The 27,437-nt window shown below is 40.1% G+C and overlaps 1 protein-coding gene across 6 annotated transcripts in view; it reads left to right on the top strand.

Moving 5' to 3' along the window:
• CCDC120 (coiled-coil domain containing 120) overlaps nt 1-27,437 on the top strand; it is a 1,397,471-nt gene that overhangs the window by 1,308,193 nt on the left and 61,841 nt on the right. For all 6 annotated transcript variants that reach the window (XM_044080396.1, XM_044080398.1, XM_044080397.1 and 3 more), the window contains one exon: nt 16,658-17,593. In XM_044080396.1, the coding sequence (XP_043936331.1) occupies nt 16,658-17,593 (936 nt within the window). The remainder of the gene's footprint in view (nt 1-16,657; nt 17,594-27,437) is intronic.

Here is a 27,437-nt window from a genome sequence, read left to right as displayed (position 1 = left end):
AGAACTGAAACAGATTATTTTATACTATCAGAAGATTTAGTTATAGAAGAAGAGTAGGTAGTTGAAACTGGATTTTCTGTTCTTACAATATGGCTAGAGATAAAGGAAAGCAAGGAATATATAAAAGTAGGCAAGGGAATAAAAAATTAAATGATAAAGCATAGAAAGAAGAAAGAAATAGATTAGTAATACCGTTACAGAAAGATCATATTACTGTGAGAACATTTTATAAAATTGTTATGAATGATGGATGATATTTAAGGAAAAATATAAAATGTTTTTTTTTTTTTTATAGTGACAATGTGAGAAAAGCAGAGAAAGAAAAATACAAAAGAACATATGATGGGAAAGTTCTTAGACAAAGAAAAAGAATTATATGAAAGAAATCTAGAATATTTTTCAAGGAATTGTTATATAAGTAAAGATATTTTTTTACAAGGTAAAAGAGAAGAAGTATTGAGTTATTTAAGCCGTTTAGTAAAGGAAGATGGTAGTGTAATGAGAGAAGTAAAAATGTAAAAGGAGAAATAGAAAAAACTCAGGAAAAGATTATGAATAGTGTAGTACAATATATACAAGAAATGTTTAAAGTAAAAAAAGAAGGTAGTGAAAAAGCATAGAAAATAAAATGATTAACAGAAAAAAGAGAATTAGGAGCCGGAAAAGGAGATTTCTTTATATGAATTAGATTAAGTATTAGGAGAAGTAAATAGCAGTTCAGCTGCTGGACCAGACAGAATAGGGAATGCAATGTATGAAAATGTAAGGGAGTGAAAAGATATTTTTTAAAGATTTTGAATAAATGGTTAAATGAAGGTTTTATGTATAAAGAATTGTGTAGTTCAATACTTAAATTCATATGGAACTGTTTGTAGTGGCTTGTTTATTCTGAGCATGTTTTCCAGGCCATCTTGGATTGGAAGGGGCCTAGCTGCATTTTTGTGGAGAATTGTGCGGATTGGGTCATGTCTGGTAAAGGGAGGCAGATCTAGGGCTTGGAATAAGCATCCACGTTGGCTCTTTTGAAATTTTTTACATTTTTTTTCAGATTTTTAGGTTCTGGTATTTATTTATTTAGGCCCAGTAATTAATTTCAAAAAATTTTCCCTAAAACTCGGGTAGAAATACCAATCCACTGAGCTCCTGTGATCGATTCTGAATAGCCACCCCTAGTGACAGCAGTCTTCAACATAACATTATGACAGTTGGACTACCCTTGTTTTTCCTGCCAACCTTGTTGATTTGGGTCTCCTGAGGCAGTGTAACAATTGCCTTATCTATGCAGACAACCCTCTATTAATAACACACTATAGTACACAGTGTGAGAGATGTATTTACACCAAGAATCTGGAATCCATGCTCTCTCACTGAAAACAGTAACACGGAGAAGGTTGTCAACTCACCCACCACTGCATATGCTCATAGTACCACATACACATAGTACACATCAAACACATAAATCTACATACGACTACATGGAGGTTCAAAACACCAGTGATGTCCAAAACACAAGACTGCTACAACTAACACAGTCCCCACAGCACCCATGACACATACACCAACACCAGGGTCTCACCCACCAATCCAGTAAGGAGTAACACTCAAAAAACAAAATTTATTGTCATTGGAGACTCAGTAGTGACACACATAGATGTCCCACTCAACAGGTTGGAGATGGAGAAAGTCACGGTCAGCTGCCTCTCCAATGCCAGGATTCATCAGATCATGCATACACTCAGGTCTCTCAGCAACAAGTACCGTTGTGACTCTGTCATAGTTCATGTTGGTGTGAATGACCTGAGATGTACCTCACTGGAGTATATGAAGAGAGACATGGTTTTTACAAATACGTGTCCCAGGCAGGTATGTCCTTAGCCTTGAGCAGCACACTACCCTCACCTAGAATGATGCCACAGTATAAACCAAAAATGATTGATTTCAATAATTGTCTCAGTTTTTGGTGTCATTCAAAGGGGATCCAGTTCCTGTCAGCCTGGGAAGCCATGGTCGACAAACCTCTCTACTTTGCCAGAAATGGTTTGCACCTGGCCCCTCTATGATTTTGGCTGCTGGCAAAAGCTGTTGCCTCCCCCATAGTGCCCTTTTTAGGTAAGGTCTTGAAAACAACCTTACTGATGTGAAATTAACCAATCAGAACAAAATAAGGGTCATGCTGCTAAATGCTAGGACCTTAAACCAAAAACTCCACTCCCTGGAAGCACTTCTATCACTAGAAATGTATATGTCTGTGCAGTCACAGAAACCTGGTGCAAGGCCTCAGAGAGTAACCTGGCCTTGCAAGGCTACAATGCCTTCCACACCTTTATACCACAAAATGAACGTGTGAAAACCAAAGGAGGCAGTGTTTCAATCTATATTAGAGGTACATTCACTTCCCATCTAGTTAGATTGGACAATTCCATGGAGTTACTCTAGGTCCAGGTTACGGTTGGTAAGACCCCCATTCAAGTCATAGCCAGTTATACATCCCCCTCCATGGGTCACAACACCCATGAAGCCTACTTGACCAAATTGGAGATAGTCCAAATTTCACCAAACACAATGGTTATGGGGGATTTCAATTATCCCACCGTCAACTGGGAAATCTACACTAGCCATAACTCGCAAGTGCAAAAGTTCCTTGACTTTGTTAATTCAAATGGCCTGGAACAAATTGTCCATACCCTGACAAGGGGAACAAATGTTCTGGATCTGGTCCTCACCAACATGTCAAACAGATGCACTGCAGCAACTGTCAGACCCTCATTAGTTAAAACTGACCACAAATCAGTCACCTTTGTGCTGCCACTAACACCAGAATTCAAAAAGGTTGAAATCAGACTAAAAAAATTTCACCAAGGAAAACTATACCCTCCTAGGTGAAGGTGTAAATACATTCCAAGCCCCACCCCATGTTGTAAGTAGTAACTATGCCAAAGCTTACACTAAGGCCCTGTACAATCACTTGCAAAAGTGTATAAACTCGACCGTACCAGAAAGAATCAAAGCTAGAGCCCCAAGTAAAAAAGCTGCCATAGTGGACATCCAGCAGCAACAAACTTTACAATAAATCCAATAGCAAAAAAATGGAGAGAGACCACCACGAAGGATTTACTGTTTATTAGAAAGAAAATAACATAAAAGATGAGCGCTTTCGCATGCACTACTGCATGCTTCTTCAGATCTAATACACAAGGGAGCAAGCTTCATTTATATACCTAGCTAAAGTAGCTACTCCTACCAAAAAATCAATTGGTCAATTAAACAATTAAACAATTAATCAATCAGTACACTCCTTACAATGAATACAACTGCATCTAAGGTATTCATCCAATGTTAAAAAAGTAGTATATATACATATTTTTAGTACCAAACCCACATAAAAACCACTTAAAAACTCCTTAAAAACTTAGGAGCTTACTATCTAGCAATTAAATTGTGTCATGAAACAAAAAACTCATAAAAAAGCTCATAAAAAAGCTCATCAAAACACTACAAATGACTCCACAGCCCCTAAAGTACTAGGATATCTTAGTTAAAAACAACATCAGGCATAGTGGATGAGCAATATTAAACAGCGATGCTGGTGTATATACGTTCAGGCAAAAAACTGGCCTGTAACTAAATGCATAAGAACTAAATACATTCAAACATCTTTCTAATAAATAGCGTTATATGCATTATACATATTATATACAGTACTGGTATATAGAGATATAGATGCAAAACACAAACTTAGAGAATACTTAAAATGCTTAAAATAAGTATGTTATGTCAACCTTGCAAAAAAGGAGGCTGAAACACAAGTGTGGAGATATTCCTGCATGTACATAAATATAAATATGTGTATAGAGGTACATATGCAAGTATATAACTAACATCACTGAAAGTAGTGGTGTTGCTATCATGATGTATAAAAAATCAGGATGGTTAAATACAACACCCAAGTGTCTATATGAACTCTAGATGAAATGCCTCAAAAAAGGGGGTCACAAAGCCTCACTAATCAATATTATCTGGAAGTAAAGTTTAATGTCATGTAGAGATGAATGTAAAACGTTGCTGTCCAAGAAAAACAAAGGCAAGGTTGCAACAGTGAAAGAGCACCCTTCTCAACCTCAGCAGGCAAATAAGACATGTCAAATCCTCCAAGGGCTAACAGTAAAGCCTTTTACAGCTATGTATGTAGCCTAAAGGGTTGAACCCAAGCATGTGCAGAACTAGTGGCCAACGGTATCACACACACGCTAACCCCACAAAGATAGCAAACCTGGTAGTGGATAGGTTTGGTGAAAATTTCACTCCGTTATCCCCTCCTAACTTGCAACAAACCTTCCCCCACCAAACTTCACCCCACTCTGCATATCTGAAGAGCAGGTCTTTAAATCCTTGTTTAAGGCAAAAAACAGCTTCTGTGGGAGCAGATGACATCCCAGGCTGTCTTCTAAACAGGCTAAAACATGAGCTAGCATCACCACTAAGTACTCTTTTTCAATCATAGCCTAACCACAGGCTTTATTCCTGAAGAATGGAGAACAGAAACAGTTATTCCCCTCCACAAAGATGGCCTAGCAACAGACCCAGAGAATTACAGACCCATAAGCCTGACCAGCCTCATCTGTAAGGCCATGGAATGTATTATTATGGACCTTATAAATAAAGACATAGGTGACTTCCAGACCCTGGATCCTACCCAATTCGGCTTCGTCAAGGGCAGATTCTGCCTGTTAAATCTGGTGGAGTTCTTTGAAAATGTGACCAAGGCCAATGACTAGGGCACATCTATGGACACAACATACCTCGACCTGGCAGAGACTTTTGACACAATCCCACATTCAGGCATTACCGATAAACTTGGCAAACTGAATGCAAATGCAAAGCCCTTCATTGTAAGATGGGTTGCCAACTGGCTCACAAACAGGACACACACTATCAAAGTGGGTGACTCCATATAAACCAGCAGACCTGTTTACCAGTGGGGTGCCACAGGGGTCAGTGTTGAGCCCCCTACTGTTTGGTTTATACTTCTCAGAAGTTCAGGTCAAAACAAAGGGGTTGTGGCTGACCAGGTTTGCAGACTGTAAACTAGGTGCAATCATTGAATCCCCAAATGATGTCAGCATACTTCAGGAAGGTCTCGTGCAGACCAGTGACTGGTGTATTTGTCATGGTCTCAAACCAGATTCAAAGAAATGTATCATCATTCCCTTTGACACACTGTCCCCTCACACTTTCAAATCAACAACAATGATGTCAGTATACTTCAGGAGGGTCTCGTGCAGACCAGTGACTGGTGTATTCATCATGGTCTCAAGTCAGATTCAAAGAAATGTATCATCATTCCCTTTGCCACAAACAATGTCCCCTCACACTTTCAAATCAACAACAATACCCTAAGTACCCATGAAGTGGTAAGGGACCTGGGATCACAAGTTGACTGCAACCTTAACTTCAGCCACCATGTGTCTACTGTAGTAAGGAAAACTTTCTACATATCACACTTGATTAGTAAACGCATCACCTTGAGAGCAAAAGAAGATACACCACCCCCATACTCGTCACTTATCCGGCCCATAATTGAGTATAATGCTCCATTTGGCATGTACCATACTAAGTACCTGCAGCAATTGGAGAGACCTCAGAGGTTTCCAACAAAGAAAATCAAGGGGCTCCAGCATGTGCCTTACACAGACCGACTAAAGTGTCTCTCATTATACTACGTATCATATACACCTCTTAGGGGGGACCTATGCCTGGCCTACAGAGCAATCCAAGACCCAAACCTAATGAACTTGCTGTATATCCTGAAATCAAATGGGACTAGGGCTACCCATTCCAGGGACCAAAATATGGCCTGTGACTTAAATAGGACATGCTGGAGGAACAGATTTATCTGACATCGACTGCCACATCTTTGGAACAGGTTACCAATTCACGTGAAATGGAGCACCTCTATGACACTGTTCAAGAGGAACTTGGACGAGTGAATGGGGCACCATAAATTCTTACTGGGGATAAAGCCCCAAACCCTCCTGGATATGGATAGTCATCACTTATTGCAATCTTTGGTATTGACTAGCATTTCTATGGTATTACATTGGGATGAAACAGCTAGGCCAATAGCTGGGTCAATAGCCTAGTAATCTTCAATGATGTGAAAGAAGGAAGATAGAAGGCAATTTAAAAAAAGTAATCTACAGAAGATTGTGTATATAGTATAAAGGGAAAAGGTTATCAAGAATTATTAATTATAGAGAAATTGTGAATTATATTAATAGAAAAGAAGTGAATATCATGATAGGAGACCTTAATAAGGCATTTAATACAATTGGTCATGGAATCTTATGGTAATAATGAACAAATATAAGTGAGAAAGTTAGGAAATTATGTATGTCAGCATATAGTAATAATAAAGTAAAAATACTTGTAAATGGCTGAGTGGTGTAAGACAGGGATGCCCAATGAATTGCATACTCTTTGCATAGTTATGAATGTGATGATAACCTGAAGGGTTAAGAATCCCAGCTCTATTAATATACGCATATGACATTATGTTGTTGTTTTGTCTTTTGGCTTTTCCCGGTTAGGGGTTGCCACAGCGGAACTTCGGTCCACTAATGACTGGCAGCAGATTTTTACGTACCAAGTTGCCGGCTCTGACGCACAACCTTCAACGAAGGTACACCCATTCACGCATGTCTCCACACAGAAGACGCTCTAGCTGAGACTCGAACAGGACATCTTACTGTGAGGTGACAACACTACCGCAGCGCCACCACCGCAGTTCGCATATGACATTATAATAATTGTGAAAAACAAAATTTAGATAAAAGCAGTTCGCATATGACATTATAATAATTGTGAAAAGCAAAATTTAGATAAAAGAAGTAATAATTTTCCCAAATTACTATCCAGAGGTGATTGGGATTGCTTTAAATATAGAGAAAAGTAAAGGTTTAGGTGATGCAGTAAAGATAGGGGTATATATTTTACAATGAAGGAAGTAAAATTTGGAAATACATTGTAAATAGAATTCAATTGGGAAAACAACAGAAAAAATAAAACCTGTCTTTTCTGGAGAACATATAAATTATCATTCAGAAACAAGGCTTATTTGATAAGTTTGGTACTGATGAGGGAAAAATAGCATACATAGCAAGTATATTTATGTTGACTAAGGTATTTGAAAAGGAATTATTTTAGATTTTTTTCATTTGTATGGCATTCTAGGTTAAACCCAGTAAAACTAGGAGTTTTGTATGTAAATAAAGAGGAAGGAGGTTTAGGGTTGTTTAGCCCAGTACTATATGCTGCTTCATTAAATTTGTACAAAGTCTTAAAGTAGATAAATGAAAGAGAGAGATTAGTAGTAAAATTGTATGAATACAAGTATAATAATATTTGTGCTATGGTTAAAAAGAGTGTATAAATGAAAAAATAAAATGTTACTAAGAAAAATTATTTTTATGGAAAATAAAAGTTGATGATATAGAAAAGAAAGAAAAGAATGTGCTTTTGAAATGTAAAAGAGCAAAAAAGTTGCAGGGAAAACTGTGTAAAGAAAATGTTTTCAAAAGTATGAAAAAGTGGATAAAATAAACATGGGTATGATTAAATATGGATATTATAGGACTGGAAGTAAAGAATATGTTAAAATAATAGATACAAAGTTATTTTATGCTGTATGGAATGAAAGAATAAATGAAATGATGTTAATGGTAAATAGATTTTATCAACAATATTAAGTAAAATCAGATGGTGGTTGTGGAAAAAAGGAGTGGGGGTCTAATAGGGATGAAAATGTAGTATGACTGTAAGGAAAATTATGAATATGTGTAACTCATACCGCTCAACTGTTCAGATTTTTACAGAATATCCAGGTTTTTGTATCATATTTTTGATCTGTTCCTCACAAAATGTCTGGATTTGGGGCAAATGTCTGGGATAAACTGAGGACTGAAGTCAGTAAATAACATAAATTTGAGTTTCAGACTTCATATCCTTCAGAAAAATCTATGCTAACACAAAGCCTGTTATTCTAGCACCTTTCAAAGTTTATAAGAGCAGTAGTTAAAATTTGTCCCTATTTTTGGCCTTTGTCTCGCCATTATTTAAAGCATTGTCCAGATTTCTTGCACTAGCATATGAGACCTTGGTTTAAGGATGACACACTCAGCAGTGCAGTAACTTCCTTATGCTGCACTGCAGTGTCAAATATCAGTGTACCTGGTGTGGGAGTAGAACCCACAGCCTTCAATAGCAAAGGCAGATACGCTACTAGTTGTGCCACTGACCCTGTAATTATGGTTGCAAATATTTGTGTGATTGTCTTGTGATTGAGGTCAAGTCTGAAAAGGATTGTCTTATGGCTCACAACTCAGATTTCTCCAACTTCATTGCAAGTCATGTATAGCCTAAAAGCTAAGCAGAAATCTGTTGATAATTGACTATGTCATAGTCTATCCATTCTGTAAATGTATTCAAACATACAGTAAATGTTTCTGATTGCCTAATGGCTTGCACATAGTATAAATGTTTTGTAAGTGCCTTGTTGCTCACGTCATTGCTGAAAAGAGTCCTGGGATCTACTCCATCCACCTGATTCACAAATGTAAATACATACCAGTATAAAATAAATATTCCAGTGACCCTATAATTTTCTTGGCAGATGCAAAGTGGCATTTTATACTGATTGGGGATGGTTTGTTGAAGACTGTAGAGAAGGTACCTGCTGTTCACTGAGTATTGTATTGTGATTGTTATCATTCAACTAAACTTTTGCCAAATCAGGTAGATTAGAATTAGGTGCAGAGTCATCTGAAGCCTTAGCCTATAACTGAATTAGTCTATGGGTGAGTACAGGTAAAACAGAGAAACAGAAAATCAGTGAGTTGTTGACAGTGAAAGAAAAAAAAACAATGGACATCTCCTCCTCGACCTTCCCTCGGGAAATACCACCAAATATAACTCTCCCTGCTATCAATCGGGAACAGGTCCATAATGCTCTCTGTAAAGCCAAGAACACTGCATCAGTGAGCCCAGACAATATCCCAGGATGCCTTCTAAATAGCATGAAACATGACCTGTCAGGGCCACTGGAATTGCTGTTTAACTAAAGCCTCCAAACAGGCTTCATGCCTCATGAATGGGAAAACAGCAACAGTCATCTCTCTGCACAAAGGTGGGCCATCTACAGACTCTGGAAACTACAGCCACATAAGTCTAATTAGTCTTATATGTAAAGCCATGGTAAGAATTATCATGGAAATTATCAATAGTGATGTAGTAAACTTCCAGACACTGGACCCAACCCAGTTTGGTCTCTTCAAGGGCAGATCGTGCCTACTTAACCTGGTGGACTTCTTTGAGAAGGTCACCAAAGCAATGGACGAGGGCAAAATCATTCACACTGCCTACCTTGACCTGGCCCAGGCATTTGACACAATACCCCACACAGGCATTGTTAACAAACTCAAGAGGTTAGATACAAACTCATATGTCACCCAGTGGATAGCCAACTGGATCACAGGACCCATGAAGTTAGAATTGGGGAGTCCACCTCTACAAAGAGGCCAGTCACAAGTGGAGTCCCTCAGGGATCAGTCCTTGGATCACTCCTTTTTGGCATTTACTTCACTGAAGTCAAGGCCAGTGTCAGTGGTCCCTGGCTGACTAAATCTGCAGATGATTGCAAATTAGGACCTGTTATTGAATACCACACTGACACAAATGTCCTCCAGGAGGGTCTGACACAAAGAAACAACTGGTGTCAGAGCTGTGGAGTAAAACTAAATGCCAAGAATGTGTAAAAGTATCCTTCGGGAAGTCATCCACCCCTGGTAACTGTCATATTGACAACACACCCCTTAGAGTTGACCCAGTAGTCAGGGACTTAGAGGCACACACAGATAGTAATCTAGCCTTTGATCATCATGTGTGTTGAGGAAATCATTCTGTGTTGCTCAACTTGTAAACAAAGGTATGGCATCTAAGTCCAAGGAAGTCATTGTTCCACTGTATTTGGCATTCATATCGAGTACAGTGCCCCCTTTGGTATGTACCTAACTAGGCATATCCAACATAGGTTCATAGGTAGGTACTAGGCTATCGGCCCAAGGGCCTACGTAAGCCTAGCCAGCAAGATTCCATAACTTATGCCACCCAAGAAAGTTATTTTCCCGTGCAACTGTCGAGCAGAGACACAGAAGTGATCCCCGGGGTGTATTTCCTATTTCCCATCCACTCATCAAGATTTTTCTTGAAGAGTGCTAACGTAGAACTTTGCTTGACATAGATGGGTAGCTTGTTCCAGAGTATAGGAAGTCTCTGGGACAGGAATCTATCCCTCCAGCGTGTCCTGTTTATTGTGGTGACAAGGTTTATGTCCCCAGAGCGTGTAGCTCGGAGGGATTGGGATTTCTTTAGGTGTAGCATGTCCAACAGCTCTGGGTTTGACATAGCTTTATATGTTAGGCAGAAATCACCTTGGAGTAGGCGATATGCTATGGAGTAAAGCTGGAGTTTTTTGAGACGGTCATTTGGAATATCCACAGAGGTTCCTCACCAAAAGAATACAGGGCTTAAGTAAAATGTCCTATGCAGACCGCCTGAAGGCTCTATCCCTGTATTCTGTCTCCTACAGGCTTTTAAGGGAATATATGCCTGAGATACAAGGCATTGTCAGACCCCACACTGATGGACCTTCTGCATATCCACAAAACAAACAGCACCAGAATTACCCATTTTAAGGACTTGAACCTTGCATGTGATATAAATTGGGCCTGCTGGAGAGACAGGTATGTATCTCAGAGATTACCCCATCTCTGGAACAGGCTTCCCATCCATGTGAAGCAGAGTTCCTCCCTAACCCAATTCAAATGCAACTTGGACAATTGGATGGGGAACAGGAAATTCATCCCAGGTTTGGCACCTATGTCTCTAATGGACATAGGCAGACTGTAAATGGTTCATCTCCCAGGCCCCTGCTTGTAAATGTTTCATCTCCCAAGTCCCTGCTTACACTTATCAAGGATATCAGAACTTGTCAGAGATTTTATATGCATAGCTAGGCTTAAAAAGGTCCTTGTGGTTGTTGGCCTAGTAAACACCTGTGAACCTATGAGCATAGAATTTCTGTGCCTCAGAAACGTTATATCTAACACAGTTTAACTTTGTGGAACATGGCAATTGTATACAGCAGTAACTCTTTTCAGATGAAGGCTGAATTATAGTACTGTGTAGGAAAAAAATAATGAAAATAAGGTGAAATAAACTTCAAGAACAAAAGCAATAGAAACATAGGAACATCCGGTACAATTACAAGTAGCCTTCATAGTGAAACTTAAAATAGGTATGTAAGTTAATGTAGTTAAGTACAGCATTAATTTGTTTCATGCCTGTGTACTTACCCTAGGAAATGAAAACTAGATTTCATATGTTGTTCCATCATCACATAGGGTCAGCTGTGTTATTAGCATCATTGGTAAAATTTGCTATACTATATGTTACAGTTATGCAATAGTACAGGGGAATTTGAAGTTGGAGCCTGGGGGTATCTGGGCCAGCCTTAGCAACTGCTGTGCACAATTTGTGCCACTTTGCATTCTGTCACCCCTTGACTCTAAGTTGAGGAGTAAAAAAAAAAAAAAAATGTCCTCTACTATAAAAAAATGTAGCAAGTAACTTGCTATATTTCTAGCAGCCAGCTGACTTCAGCTTATCCCACAGACTGCATGCACTATCAGAATTCATTCAGAAATGAAAACTGTCTTGCAGTACCAAATGATTGGCATTGCAGAATCATGCTCCCTAGCACCTTTCACTCTGGGCGGCTGTGCCCTTTACCCCTTCCCCAACCTAAAGCCATACCTCTCAACTTCTTAACTCAAGTATTTTGGTCAAAGGCAAAAATAGTGGGCAAACAAAATGTCCAAAATCAGGGACTTTCCTTAAACATTGCTCTAATTCACTTAAAAAGTTATTGAAATAGCCGAGTTGTATCATTTAATTTTTAAACAATATAGGTTCGTAGGTTGGTACTAGTCTGTCGGCCCTAGGGCCTATACAGGCCTAGCCATAACAATTCCCTGGCTATTTCTTCCAACAGTATTTACTTCCATGCACCCCTGTCTAGCAGGGCGACTGACGTGATCCCCGGGGTGAATTTCCTATCTCCCATCCAGTCATCAAGGTTCCTTTTGAAGAGGGCCAAAGAGGTGCTCTGCTTGACATGTATGGGCAGTCTATTCCAGAGTCTAGGGAGTCTCTGAGTCAGAAACCTATCCCTCCAACATGTTTTGTTCATTGTGATGACAAGGTTTAGATCCCTGGAGCATGTGTCTCTGATGGATTGGGATTTCTTTAAGTGTAGCATGTCCAACAGCTCTGGGTTTGACGTGGCCTTGTATGTTAAGCAGAGATCATCTCTGAGTAGATGATATGCAACAGAGTATAGGTGGAGTTTTTTTTAGACGGTCAGCATAGGGCATCTGCTTTAGGCCTGTGATTCTTTTAGTGAGGTATTTCTGCAGCCTTTCTAGTTGTTGCAGATGTCTTGAGAGGTACATACCAAATGCGGCATTGTATTCTATAATGTGTCTAATGAGGGATGAGTACAGTGGGACAATGACCTCCTTTTTTCTGGATGAAAAGTACTTAGTGATGAGGTGTGCCACATAGAAGGATTTCCTGACTGTTGTGGCGATGTGGTTATCGAAAGTGAGACCACTCTCCACCTGTGTCCCTAAGTCTCTTATCACACTTTTGGTGTTTAGTGTACTGCCACATATGTGGTAATTCATGGGTACATGTTTTTTTCCCAAAGGGGATAACTATACAGTTCTTGGCACTGAGCTTGAGCCCATGGCTCTGGTACCAAGCATCTGTTTCTGTAAGGGCCTTTTGTAGAATATCCACATCATTTGGGGATTCAATAATGGCTCCCTGTTTGCAATCATCTGCAAACTTTGTTAGCCGGAGTCCCTTAGTGTTGGCCTGTACTTCAGAGAAGTAGTTGCCAAACAAGAGTGGTCCCAGGACTGAACCCTGAGGTACTCCATTTGTCACTTGTCTGGAGCTGGATTTGGAGTCAGCTACTTTTACAGTGTGGGTTCTGTCAGATAGGCTGTGTGGACCACCTTACCCTTGTCCACAGCTCTGGAGACTAATTTGAAGAAGTCAGTCAGGTTCAGGAGACAAGATCGGCCCTTCACAAACCCAAACTGCATGGGGTCCAGTGTTTGAAGGTTGCCAATGTCTTTGTTTAAAAGTTCCATGATAATATGTTCCATGGCCTTGCAGATCAGGCTCATCAGACTGATGGGGCAGTAGTTCCAGGGATCCAAGGTGGATCCCTCCTTGTGGAGTGGGATAACTATAGCTGTGCGCCACTCAATGGGCATGAAGCCTGAGGTGAGGCTGTGATTAAACATGACACTTAGGTGAGGTGCCAGTTAATTTTGAGTTCATGTAGTACACAGCCTGGGATGTCGTCTGGTCCCATGGATGCTGTATTCTTAGCTTTGGAGAGTGCGTTTACTTACCTGTGTGGCCGTTATTACTGGAATTTGGCAATCTTTTGGTATTGAGATGGGCCCTTTAGGGGGTGAGAGGGGGGGGTGAAGTTTGCACTGAATCGATCTGCCAGGATATTATCCTTGGGATCAGTATATTTAATGCTGTTCTATTGTAGCTCAGAGCAGATCTGAGCATTGCCATTTAGATTCTTGACATAGTTATAGAATGCCTTGTGGTTGTCTTTGGAATCTTTGGCAATTTTATTTTCGTAACTAGCTTTGGAGGATTTTGTGAGGGACCTCAGCTTCTTACTGAGGCTGGTAAGGAAGTTTTTTGTATCCTGGGATTTTCCTCTTTTCTGAAATAGTTTCTTCCTTTTGTTGCAAAGTTTGTTCATGGCAAGGGAACACCAGATTGCCTTCCTTTTTTTGGAGGAGAGCATCTTGGTTCTATTGTGGATGGCACGATTCATGTACTAGTGGATGTGCTTGCACAGTGTCTTAGTGTAGGATTCAGTGTCGAACTTTTAGTTCCCATCTGCATGGGTGTCATGAAGTTTGTCACTTCTGACTTGAATAGCATGAAGTTGGCTTTGGAGAAGTTTTTTTTACAGAGGTTTCCTTACTTGGGGGGGGGGGGGGTTGGATGTGATGTGGATGTCAAGGGTGATTAGTTTATGGTCAGACCTGACCAACAAGGGGGTTGACCGTCAATTTCCCATGTTGGTAATGACTAGGTCTAGGATATTGGAGCCCCTGGTGGGACTAAGGATTAGTTGATCCAGGGTGTTGTTATGAATTCCAAGAACCGTTGGGCAAAGGTGTTGGTACATGAGTAGTTTTTCCAGTTAATGGCAGGGTAGTTGAAATCACCCAGAGTGTTTGGTTGTATCTTAATATTTTCCAGTATGTTTAGAAAGGTGTAGTGAGAATCTTGGGGCATGGTGGGGGATCTGTAGGAAGCTACAGTTTGGATTGCAGTCTTACCTTTGCTCCTGGAGAATTTCAAATGCATTGTGTTGGGCAACTAGCCTGGTGTTGTGAATATCCTTGGTGAATATGGACACTCCTCCACCTTTAGTGTTTCGGTCCTGGTTTGGTGGTCGAAAAGTGTGCACTAGAGGAGTTAGATGTGAATGTAGGTAACTTAAGTTTTACCTGTCTAAAAAGTTAAGTTTTAGTGGAGAGTCACTATTTTTAAAACAGCAAGATAGATTGAAAGGGGGTGGTCACTTTTGGATTCTGGTACTATGGAATACAGTAGGATGGCCAACAAATTTAAATAGTTGAAGGGGAGTGATTTCATAAAATAATAATTTTGTGCTTACTCAAGCCAGTAAAACAGAGAGGAAATGAGATATATGGTCAAATTAACATAAGGGGAAGGCAACTAGAAAGACAGTGGTGTTTAAGAACACTACAGTAACCAAGTGGGGAAACAAAATTCTGCCTGACTCACAAAAGACGAGCTGTGGTCCCTTTTCAAGTTCTAATATGCAGTTAAAAGCAGAATACAAGTAAAACACAAGGTAAATAAAACAAATCACAGTATTCAAATTAGAAAAAGGCAATAAAGTAATATAACAAATAAAAAGCAAACTAACCTTTCCCCTCACAGCAAAGTGTAGTAGAGTCTGGGTGAGCCTTTCTAGTTGTTGTTGTTGTTGTGTTGTTGTTGTTGTGTCTTTCGGCTTATCCCGATTAGGGGTCGCCACAGTGGAACTCCGGTCCTTTCTAGTAAAGTATAAAATGATATAAGGTTTGGCATTATTGACGTGACTGTACTTTTTCCTTTCTTCAATGTGAAGAGCTGTTTTATTTTTGTATCTTTCCTTTTCTGTGTTGCTAAAGTGGTCAGGGATTGCAAGGACCAGGTGCTCATGGTGTGAGAATACAGCAAATCGCTCAACTTCTTAGTGGAAGAATTTTTAGCAAAGTCAAAATAATGGGGACAAAAGCCCACATTTAGGGTCAGATCTTTTCTGAAGGATGTGAAATCTGAAACTGAGATAATCTGTCATTATTTAGTGACTTCACTCCTCAATAATTTGGCAAAAATCTCTGTTGGAATACCAGACAGTACAGTACCGGCATTTGTTAAAATACCAACATCTGTTAATGAAATTCCATTATTTTAATAAGTGGCAGGTTTTGCAACTTGCTAAAGGTTTAAGTAGAAGAGTCCCCATCCCTTTTCTGGTTCTGGCAAGTGCAGGTCTGTATTGTGTTCAGTCAGTCCAATTAGCCTAAGGCAACCCCATTTGGATGCGATAATGGTTGTTACTTGTATTTATTGCAGATTAGCAGTTTACAATATTTACTGCACAGTTTCCACAAGTATGAATGTTCAGTTTATTGAGAGACCAAATAAGTAAGTGCAAATGAGGTATACAAACATTATGACTGCAAAACTGTGGAAAAAAGAAAAGCTCAAAAAGAATCACTGTGCACAGTTAGAAGCCGAATATGTAGTGATTTCCAGTGGATATAGTGAGCAGGGAATTTTAAACTCGGAAATAGAAAATTATGAGTTTAAATTCATCTGTTTTATACATAGGGAAAGCAAGAAAGAAGTTACTGCTCCTGTTAAGTTATGAAACGTTTAGTACTGTACTGAAAGAGAAAAGGAGATACTTTTCCTTTCCTTTCATCCTGTGAAAATGGAAGTTTTAGAACAACGGTAGAGATAAATTTGTTGCCAGGATAATATAACTGAATTGCCCCTCCTTTTGGGGGTTATATTATGCAGTAATAAGGGAGGGGCACAGCTCCCAACTGTCCAGATTTTTGCCTTATACTCCAAAATTCTGTTGGAATGGATAGGGTACAGAGTTGTAGGGTACTGAAATGTTGAACTTTTAATGCTTTAGTGATTTCCTTACTGTTCCTTTAAAATTGTTGCCGTAGTGGATGTAGTCATGAGCGTATACATACATACACACTAAAGAATGTCGTAATTCAGAAGCACTAAACAAAATAGAAGGTGAAATGGTTCCAGTACGTATATAATCAAAACTTGTTTGACTTGAGATCCCTAATCTTTTAGTCTTTTTTTTGTAATCGTAATATATTTCACAGCTTTCATTCTAGGTACATTTCCAATGACTCTGTTAATTTTTCTTTTGTTTTCTGTTCTCCCTTAGGCCTGAAGGTGGTGGTCTGTCCACAAAACAATGGTCTGGCAGTCAGGACTCTCAAATGGGGTACTCAGGAGAGAATGGAATTGATTCACCCTCAAAATATGCTGCACGGACACGAAGAAGCAACAGCTCTGAGGCACTGCTGGACAGATCATTTACAGGGGACCAGCTTGTTCCAGATGGATATCCATACGGTATGGTAAAATTACCATTCAAAAGCTCAGAAGCACTCAGTGACAAGTCCTCTTCCAATGTGAGCAGCGGGAGCCCCAAACCCAAGAAGTCATACCACAGTCCCGAACACATTTATGAGGCACCGGCTAGCATGAAGCCAGGGAGGACTTCATACAGCAGCACTGGTGTTTGCAAGCAGATGTACAGTGAGGTTCTTTTAGACTATTTCATAGAGAAGCAACAAGCCAGGATGTGGAATGAACCTGATGGTCGACACTTCAGTCCAGCCACAAATGGACTCAGTCCCCATTTGAATGACTTGTCCCGCTGTCGGCAGATACACAACAGCAACAGCAGTGTCTACATGGACAGTCCCATGCTGAGAAGCAGGGCTGAGGAACGCAGAGGGAAGGTGGCCCGAACAAAGTCATGTGGTCCTTACATTCCTGCCAAGCAGGAGCCCCCACATCCTCATTATTCCCATGAACTGGCTCAACCTACACACGCCCTGCAGTATACCTCAAGGTCTAGTATGCAGCAGAGGTCTCCTGTTCCTGCTGAGGTCAGCCGAAGTCTCCATAAAGCCCTTGCCTTAGAAGGTCTCCGTGACTGGTACATACGTAATGCTGTTGGCTACAGACCCCATGTGGACAGAAGGCAGCAATATCCTCATTATCCTGACCAGCAGCACCAAGACCACTATTACTGTTATAGCCCCTCCCTGTCACATTCTGTGAGTTTCAATGGCCCTGCCATGCCCACAAGGTGAGTCCTGTGAAGAATACCCATAATAGAAATAGATTAATGATGTTAAAAACTGGGCTTCTGTTAAGTCTGCATTTGTTTAGCAGTGTAGTTGTAATATCACTGACTTTGTCTCAAATACTGAATCTGCAACAGCTATCTAGTAAGTGGTATATCTTCTCAGACGCCATCACAAAAACAGCACTTTCTTACTTTAAATACTTGGGTGTCCACCTATTTCCTATGCATTTCATATAAAAGATAAAGGAAGCAAGTAAATGACTTTCCTGCTGTACACACCACTCTATCATCTGAAGCTCAAAAATACATTGCCAAGAGTGTCTTTCAGGTGTATTTGGAGTGCAGCCTACCACTGAAAGACTTCTCACCTGCTATTAATACCCACAATTTACAAAATGTCCACTAATTGTACTTTCAGAACCATGTTTTCTGTGGTCAGAACTAGTGCACCTGTATCACTTGAAGGAATGCGTGGCAGTATGACAAGCACTCTGAAACTGTGAAAAAATGTAATCAAAGTAAAAATGTAAATAAGCATTTTTTTTTTCAAGCTAGCTAGTCCTGCTACACTCCCTCAATTGTAAATACACTAACTACAAGGCCACTCGGCCTCTGGGATGGAGTAAGAGAATACTTTTCAACCACCTAAGTTAAGTGACCTCAAACATAATGTGTCCTATGTGCAATAGTGCATATTTGATTTCCTCAGCTTGATGAATCAGTATTCAGAGTAGTGTAGTGTTGTCAAGAAGTCACTGTGCTCCCACTTTTTAAGTAGGGTGATATACTATCTGGCTACCCAGAAGTTTAATTCTTGTTATATTCTCCTCTGTAAATGCTAATACACTCATCCCAGTTTGCACACACATGGTCACAGGCCCTCAGTAACTGCGCTGTGTGGCAATTTCAGAATCATCTGATAATCCATCAGTATAAACATTTCATAGGTGAAGTCCTTTATGATGTTTGGACCTTAGAAACAGAACCATGTTATCAGCCTCCTTAGAAGTACTTTTGAACCTGAGCACTTTTCCTGAATTTTCAAGCTCACTTTATCCCCATTGCTCACCACTTACATGTCCATATTCACATGATTTTTCAGCCACTTGTAAATCTATTTTCTCTTTATCTTCCGTACTGGCAGTTGGTATAAACTTGTCCTCATTTGCATGTTTTCCATCCTATGCTGTGTATTGTAAAACTAGCTCTGTGTTTACTTATTATGATGCAGTGGAATACTTTATTTAAAGGACATCTCTACCTAGAAGGTAAGATTTTTTTACCACAAAGTGATTTTTCTTCCCTTTAATCCATCCTGAAGAATATCACTTACACAGCCAGCATTGGATGTTCTTCGTGTTTCACTGTTGCAGTCATTACATTTGGGTTATCTGCTTACAGTAGCCCTCAGTCGGCCTGATTGACAAAGTCTTGGGTCCTACGTCGGTTGCTGTCTCTTCTTCTGTGACGTCAGGTCATCAGGGGTATAAAACATGCAACCGACATCATTACATCAGTCTTTCTTGCTGTGCAGTGCCCGAAGCAGAAGCAGTTCGCAAGTGCCAGTTGGCCGACTCCTGAAATTTTCGTTTTCGAGTTTCAGAACCAAAGTCTTCAACTAAAAGCTAAGTACCCCATTGGGGAAACTTTTTCTTGCTCTAAACTGATGTCAGTAAAAGCAAATAATTGCATTTCTTGTGGAAAGCAAATACCTCATAAAGATTTTCATCCGTACTGTATTCCTTGCCTAGGCCCTGACCACGACATACCTCTCTGTCAGTTTTGTGCCTTATTTAAACCACGAACTATCCATTGTCGGTATATTTGCACTTCTAAATTTTTTGGTGCTCGGTTCAGTTATCCTGATATGTATTAGGTAAGCCATCCAACTACTGACTTTCAGAAAAAATGCAAAGATAAAGACAGAGACAGGCCGCCCAGTTCGCCGGTACTCAGTGAGGCGCTTTTGCAGCCCCTGATACCCGCTACTTCAGATTTGCAAGCCTCTACTGAGACCCTTTCGGAGTCCGGTATGCCACAAGATGCTTCAACTGTGGAACCTGCGGATGTCTCTACCTTGGATGGGTCCGGAGCCACTGTGCAGGCAATGGCTTCTGAGGGTGCATTCAGGCGTACTGACTTGCATATTAAACCGGCGCCATCTTCTTCTTCAAGGCCTAAAACTCGAACCATGCCTAGAAAACTGATGCCCAGACCACATGATCAGGCCTCTATGCCTAAAGAACAAATGATAAGAATGACTGAAGACCTTATTACTTTAATCAGGGGACGCCAACCTTCCCCCCCTAAGAGACGTAGGACTGAGTTTGCTTATGATACTTCTGACCAGGATTCTGAAATTTCTGTTTCCTCCAATGACCAGGATTTACCCTTATCTACCTATGAGGATTCTGATGCTGAGGACTCTATTCCTTCAACCCCCCCCCCCCCCGATGATTTCTCTTTTGGTGAAACCTTGCATACTATCAGGGAGCTTTTTCACTGGGAAAGTGATGATTTCTCTGATTCTAAAAAGAGGCTTAGGAATTTCTTACTCCTGCCCCAGCACATGCCTTTAGGTATACCTCTGTACTGGACATTGTTAATGATGCCTTTTCGGAATCTAGCATGGCCCTTGACTCTTTACCTCCTGCTTCCAGAAAACCTGATAGATATTACAGGGTTCCTGACTCTCACAAGTTCCTTTTCAAAAATCCTACTGCGGATTCTGAAACCATTTCACAGGGACCCAAGGGCATTAAAGCTACTACTGCCAAAAATCCTACCCCCTCTGATAGAGACTCCAGAGTGCCGGATAGATGGAGTAAGAAGGTATACACTTCTGCAACTTTGTCCAGTAGGGCCTTGAATTGCCAGTTTCATATGTTAAAATATCAGCTGCATATTATTGGATTGCTTAAACAGAAAATAGTGTTGATTCCTGATTGTGCTGAAAATAAGGATTTACAGGATTTTATGCATTCTGATGAACAAGTTGGTAAACATGCATTGCAGTGTGGTTTTGATTCACTAGAGGCGTCTTGCAGGGCTGCGGTAACTGGGTCTGTACTTAGAAGGCACGCTTGGCTTAAGGAACAATCCTTGCCAGAGCATGTTAAAGTGAAATTACTGGATGCCCCCTTAAATCAGGGCCACCTGTTTGGCAACAAGGCAGAAGAAGTTCTTAAAAAGATGGAGGAAAAAGCTAAATCTATGCAAACTGTTAAAGACTTTTTTAAAGTACAACCTCCAAGCTTTAGGAGGCATTGGCCTTCTAAGAATTGGTCATTTCCTGCCTCTTCCAGACCTTCTCAGCCCAAACCCAGATCCAACAGAGCACCCAGGCTTCAGTCCCAGGGGACGCACAGGACTAAGCAGTGAGGGGCCTCCACTTCCAAATTTGGGAGTAATAAAACTCCCCCCTATGGTAAATTGTCTCAATGACTTCTTTTTAAAACTTCCAAGCACTTCTCAACTGACTGCCCCTTTGGGGGGAAAGATTGCACTTCATGCAAAGAACTGGGGACTCATTACCCAGGACAAATGGGTTTTAAATATAGTATCCCAAGGATACAGATTTCACTTCCACATCTCACCAACTCCAAGCGGTTGGCCGGATCTACCTCCAAAGCAGTGGGCAGAGGCCCAAAAGCAAGTACTCTCTCTTTTAAGCATAGGAGCTATTCAATTGGTTCCAGAAGAGAAAAAGGGACAAGGTTTCTACTCGAGATTTTTCCTGGTACCCAGAAAAGACAATTCCTGGCATCCTATCCTGGACCTGCCTACTCTAAACACCTTTTTGGTGATTCAAAATTCAAGATGCTGACCCTTCACCAGTTGCTTCCTATGCTAAGCAAAGATGCCTGGTTGGCAACACTAAATTTAAAGGAAGCATACCTGCACATCCCAATCAGGGAATCTTGCAGAAGATACCTACGCTTCAAAGCAGGCTACATGCATTATCAGTTATCTGCACTACCCTTTGGCTTATCTGCTGCGCCCAGGGTATTCACAAAATACCTAGCTCCAGTCATTGCATTTTGCAGGTAAAGAAATATTCAAATATACCAATACCTGGACAATTGTCTAATTCAGGCAGAAAACCAGGACATACTTTTGAATCATCTGGCTTTTGTACAGAGGGTGCTAACTTGTCTGGGGTACACCATAAATGAAAAGAAATCACACCTGGTACCCTGTCAACAAATTATATTCCTGGGAGCAAGCTTGAATACAACTTCCCAGATCGCTTTCCTCACGCCAGAGAAACAAATTCACTTGACAACCTACTTCAAACAAGTGGTTACAAAAACCCTGCTATCTGCAAGGCAAATACTACAAGTCTTGGGGTTCATGGCCTCCTGCATTCTTCTAATTCCATATGCAAGACTGCATATGAGGAAATTACAATGGTATCTAAAAAGCCTATGGTGTCAATATTCTCAGGATCTAGAAGCAATGATTCCTATCATTCCTTGTCTACACCTAGAGTTCCTTTGGTGGGCAGTGGCCTGCCACCAAAACAAGGGACTACCATTCACACTACCCCCTGCCGCCCAAACCCTAACAACAGACGCATCAGACTATGCATGGGGGGGTGCACCTGGCAGGGAAGTGCATTCAGGGCAAATGGAACCCAACTCAAATGCACCTTCACATCAGTCATAAAGAAATGTTAGCTGTACAGAATGCTCTGACAGCCTTCAAGGACCACATTCTTCCAGGACAATTAATGGTAAAGACGGACAACACCACTGTTATGTGGTACATAAACAAGCAGGGGGGAACACATTCTTAACCCCTCTGCAGACTAGCCATGGCATTGCAGAACACAGCCTTGAGCTACCAAGTACATCTACAAGCTCAATTCCTGCCAGGAAAACTAAATACACTGGCAGATGGACTAAGCAGAACCCTCATGGACCCACATGAGTGGAAACTGGAACCAAGGATTTTCAACATGTTGACAAGCAAATGCGGGAGCCCAGATATAGACCTGTTTGCCTCCCCCAGAACTATCAATTGGAAAAATTTTGTGCAAGGACTCCCCACAGACAAGTTTGGAAAGTGGATGCTCTGTCCTTCAGCTGGAAAAACCTGTCAGTTTATGCCTTTCCTCCTTTGCCTCTGCTCTCCAAAGTACTACTAAAGATCAGACAAGACAAACCAAGGATGATTTTGATTGCACCAGCCTGGCCACGCCAACACTGGTACCCCCTCCTGCGTAGTGTGTCACTGTTGGCCCCATGGCACCTGCCTCAGACTCCTACCCTGCTGTCTCAGCAGGAGAACCAGATTCTGTACCCTCAGTTTTAAACACTGAACCTAGCAGCCTGGCTAATTACCTAAGCTCTCCTTTACCATCCTTCAGTAAACCAGTGATGGATGTCATTTTAGAGGCAAGGAGGCCTAGTTCTAGAAAATCTTATGCTGAAAAATGGAAACGATTCTATGCCTGGAACCAGTCTCAAGGGATGAGCACAGCAGTGCCCAATTTACCTCAGATTTTACATTACATAACTGAGATGCTTCACAAGGGCCTTGACGCCTCAGCCATTTCAGCTCATTATAACACAGAACCTCACCTCTTCTCTCTTCCACTGCTCAAGCAGTTCCTCAGAGGGGCCAAAAATTTAAGACCACCCAGGAGAGCTCCAACTCCAGCCTGGGACCTTAACTTTTTATTGGATAAACTCACCCTTCCTCCTTTCGAGCCAGCTGCTAATGCAGATTTAAAATTCCTTTCTTGGAAAACAGCTTCCCTTTTAACCATCACTTCAGCAAGAAGGGTATCTGAATTACAGGCCCTTATGGCAGTGGAGCCTTTCATCATCTTTCATGCAGACAGGGTGTCCCTCAGGACCAAGCCCTCTTTCATGCCAAAGGTGGTATCCAGTGTGGCCTTTAATCAGTTCATTCATTTGCCTACCTTCTTTCCTAATCCACAGAACAAAAGGGAATGAATACCGCACTCCTTAGATGTGCACAGACAACTTAGATTCTACTTGGACAGGTCTAAACCTCAAAGGAAATCTGAACAACTGCTGGTGGCATTTGCTGCAGGGACAGAGGGGAAGGCTGTTTCAAAGCGAACCATCTCCAAATGGATAGGCCATTGCATTCACTTCTGCTATAAGCACCATGGAAAACCTATCCCACAGGGGATCAGATCCCACTCAACCAGGGCTGCATCTACCTCTACAGCCTTTCTCAGGGACATCCTAGAAGCTGCTACCTGGAGTTCTGTACATACTTTCGCCAAGCATTACCATTTGCCAATTTTCTCTAAATCCAGAGCTGGCTTTGCCACTGCAGTTTTGCAGGCCCTATAGCTGGTCCTAATGCTATCTAAATTCCTCCTCCCATCCTTAGCTTTGGGAATCTACTCAAATGAAATGACTGCAACAGTGAAACACGAAGAACATAGTACAGTTGTGTACACTTACCATAAATGTAGATGTTCGAGTGTATTCACTGTTGCAGTCCTGGTTACCCTCCCTCCAGCCCCCCTGACTTTGTTTGGCTATACCTCTTCTCTCCTTTTTAGTGCTTAAAAGCTTTTTGGTGTATTTGCTTTTTTGTTTGAGGTATAACCTTGTATATTTATAGATTTAATTGCTTCCCATTAGGGGGCACCTGACAACTGGGGCAAGAAAAACTGATGCAATGATGTCGGCTGCATGTTTTATACCCCCTGACGACCTGAAGAAGAGACAGCAACTGATGTAGGACCCAAGACTTTGTTAATCAGGCCAGCTGAGGGCTACTGCAAGCAGGTAACCCAAATATAATGACTGCAACAGTGAATACACTCGAACATCTACATTTATGGTAAGTGTACACAACTGCACTTTTTAAGTACTGTGTCTAAAAAGATGGGATGACTAGTAACACAGGTGCTATTTGCTAAGTAAGTAGGAAATTGCATGCTCATGTTAGTAAATACCAATTTATGATGCAAAACATGGACTTTAAAGTACATTTTGGAAAATTTTTCAAGATTATTCCTCATTCCAGTTTGTGTTAATTTAAGTATTACTCCCTGTTTCCTGCCTGCACCCTTTTGTGTAGAATTTCTCCACACTGTTTTGCTTTTTGATAAATCTGGCCTTGTTTTCTTGTTGTGTTTGTCATTGCACCCATTGTATTATATACTGACAAAGGTCACATCCTTATCAAATGGCGCACCACTTCCACAAACCTTTGCTATGCTGGCGTTTTTTTTTTTTTTTTTGCAAAAGCTCCTGCTACCCAATCCAGTTTTGGTGACGCACTGTTTTCGGTGGTTGTGCCTAAGCTGTAAAATAACCTCTTTACTTTCTTTTCATCATATTACACATAAAAATACCCATTCATAGTGTACTTTCCTAACATCTCTCCATGTTACCTGTGCATCACTTACTCACCTACCTGTCAGTGGGCAGTAACATATGTACAATCTTTTACCATAACTGTCTGTGGTATGTCTTTCCAGTCTAAGCTGTTAGTCATTTTGAATGCATTTCTCTTTGACCAAGTAGTCTAGTTTCTGTGCTTTGCAGTTATGTATTTTGTGTGTTTTCTGCCACCAATTTTACAACACTTGTTTGTCCTGTAGTCTGTACACTATATTTCTCCTATTATATGAGTGTGGGACTTTCCCAGTACCTTCATTTGTTTGTTGTTACCTACTACTAAATAAATAAATACATAATTTATTAATTATAACAGAGGCAAGAAAGTAAGTAAGGGAGGTATTACTAAATCTAAGACATTTTTAGTTTTAAAACAGCAAAGTAAATAGACTAGCCCTGTCAACAAAGGATAGATAAACAGATAACTGATTTTAGCTGAAACAGTCTAGGCCACAGAATGAACACAAAGTCTTAAACAGCTGCAAAAAATGTAAACACCACTTTTGTAAGTATGTCAGTCACAAGTGACTGTCTTTGTCTGATTCAAAGTATGGTCTTTGAACTATATTTCTTAGGTTGAACAAATACAACTATTGTTAGTAACTGTTTCAAGCCTAACATTCAGATTTACCTGAAATGGCTTTTAAGTAGTGGTCATATACAGAATCAAAGGGATTCACTGAAACAGAGCAAATGGCATTCGCTTCAGACAAAATAAAAAGAAAGGCCAAAACACTAGAACATAGAGAAGGTGCAATACCTTTTTATGAGACAAACCTAAATCTTAACAATATAGCCTGATTGCATTTAACTTATAATACAAAAGCTCCAGCATACTCACTCTATTGTAAAATCTCCTTTGTTCTGAAAAAGGTTTCACATCAACTTTGTCTTCAAGTTACTCTTTCAAGTACAGTTAAAGAAAAGTAGAATGTCCCATAACTGTCACTGCAAATAAATGGAGACAAGGCCACTGAAAAATGTTTTGCTTCCATGACAGAATCTTATCAGAGTAAATAGTGCATTGTGAGATAAAAAAAACTCAATTAGTAAATAAAATCAAAGCATCTCCCCTAAGTCAAAACTAAACCACTCTGTAGTATAAAAAATTAGAAAAAAATACAAACCACTTATGGAAATAAAGGGATAAATAGCACAGTATTTTCTTAACTATTTTGCTTACTTTTATATGGTCCAGAGTTTTTCCTAAACATAATAAAAGTTCAGTATTTTTCACTATTAACTACCTTCTTTGTAAGTTTGTACTATACTTGCCCGACTATGTAAAGTTGTTATTTGCTTGCTATTTTGAACTACATGGTAACACAAGAAAGGACAGAAAAATAAACTAACTTACGGAGTTAACAAAAAATAAAATAAAATATTAAATATGAATCTTAATTCAAGTGTGGCTGTCCCACTGTCTCTGAGTTCACTGAATACATACACACAAACGTACTTTCTCTGTACATGTTTAGAGTTCCACAGTCTGTATGTGTAATATTTTTGCCCACTTCCCTAGTGAGTCTGTTCTCAGTTTGATTTTGCTGTTCAGTTGTGGTCTCCATAACTTGACACAGTACTCTAAGTACCAAAATAAGGAAACTACACTCCTTCGCTCCTCAAAAACATCCATTAAAGAGACTGGTAACACTGGAATAACAGACTTTATTAATGAACTTAAGCTTCTTTGCGAGCTTTTCGTCAGTTTAAAATTCACCAACTTCCTCAGAAACACTGAAAGCATAAAAACGGAAATGTCACTTAAAACAACACTCATTTAAATACCGTTTCATAATGATTAAAGCAATAAAACAAATTAGCAATGTATAAAAACGCTAGAAATATTTAGAAAAAAGTATGAAAAAACATGGAACATGATTCCCTCGTACTAAATACAGTATATCTTACAACCTATAAAATTTTAGCGGGAAGAGAGCTGCTATGGCAATTAAGACTGGATGCCTGCCACCACCCGGGTATCAACGATAGGTTGTCTATTTCTTGCATATTGAGATTAAAGAGCCTCATGAGATAGGGCGTTGCATTATTTATTCTATTTCATTTTATTGTTGTTTTCACTTTATTTCAATTTCATCAGTACTAGGGATTTTATATTTATTGTTCAATAGAATACTATTAGATTTAACTAGTGGGATATCATGGACTCACGTGTTGCGATTTTTATAATGATTTTTAATTATATATTTTTATTTCAAGCAGAAGTAAGATAGACTGCATTTAGTACGAGGGAATCATGTTCCATGTTTTTTCATACTTTTTTCTAGATAGTTCTAGCGTTTTTATATGTAGTTAATTTGTTTTATTGTTTTACTCATTGTTTGTGTCTTTTGGCTTTTTCCCGGTCAGGGGCCACCACAGCGGAACTCTGGTCCACTAATGATTGGCATTTGATTTTTACATACCGGCTTGCCAGGCCTGACACACAA

The sequence above is a fragment of the Protopterus annectens genome, chromosome 8.part0, assembly GCF_019279795.1.
Source record: "Protopterus annectens isolate FY-2018-M chromosome 8.part0, PAN1.0, whole genome shotgun sequence".
Lineage (NCBI taxonomy): Eukaryota > Metazoa > Chordata > Ceratodontiformes > Protopteridae > Protopterus > Protopterus annectens.
The sequence above is the reverse complement of the archived record's forward strand: the minus strand, read 5'-3'. Positions and strand labels throughout refer to the sequence as shown.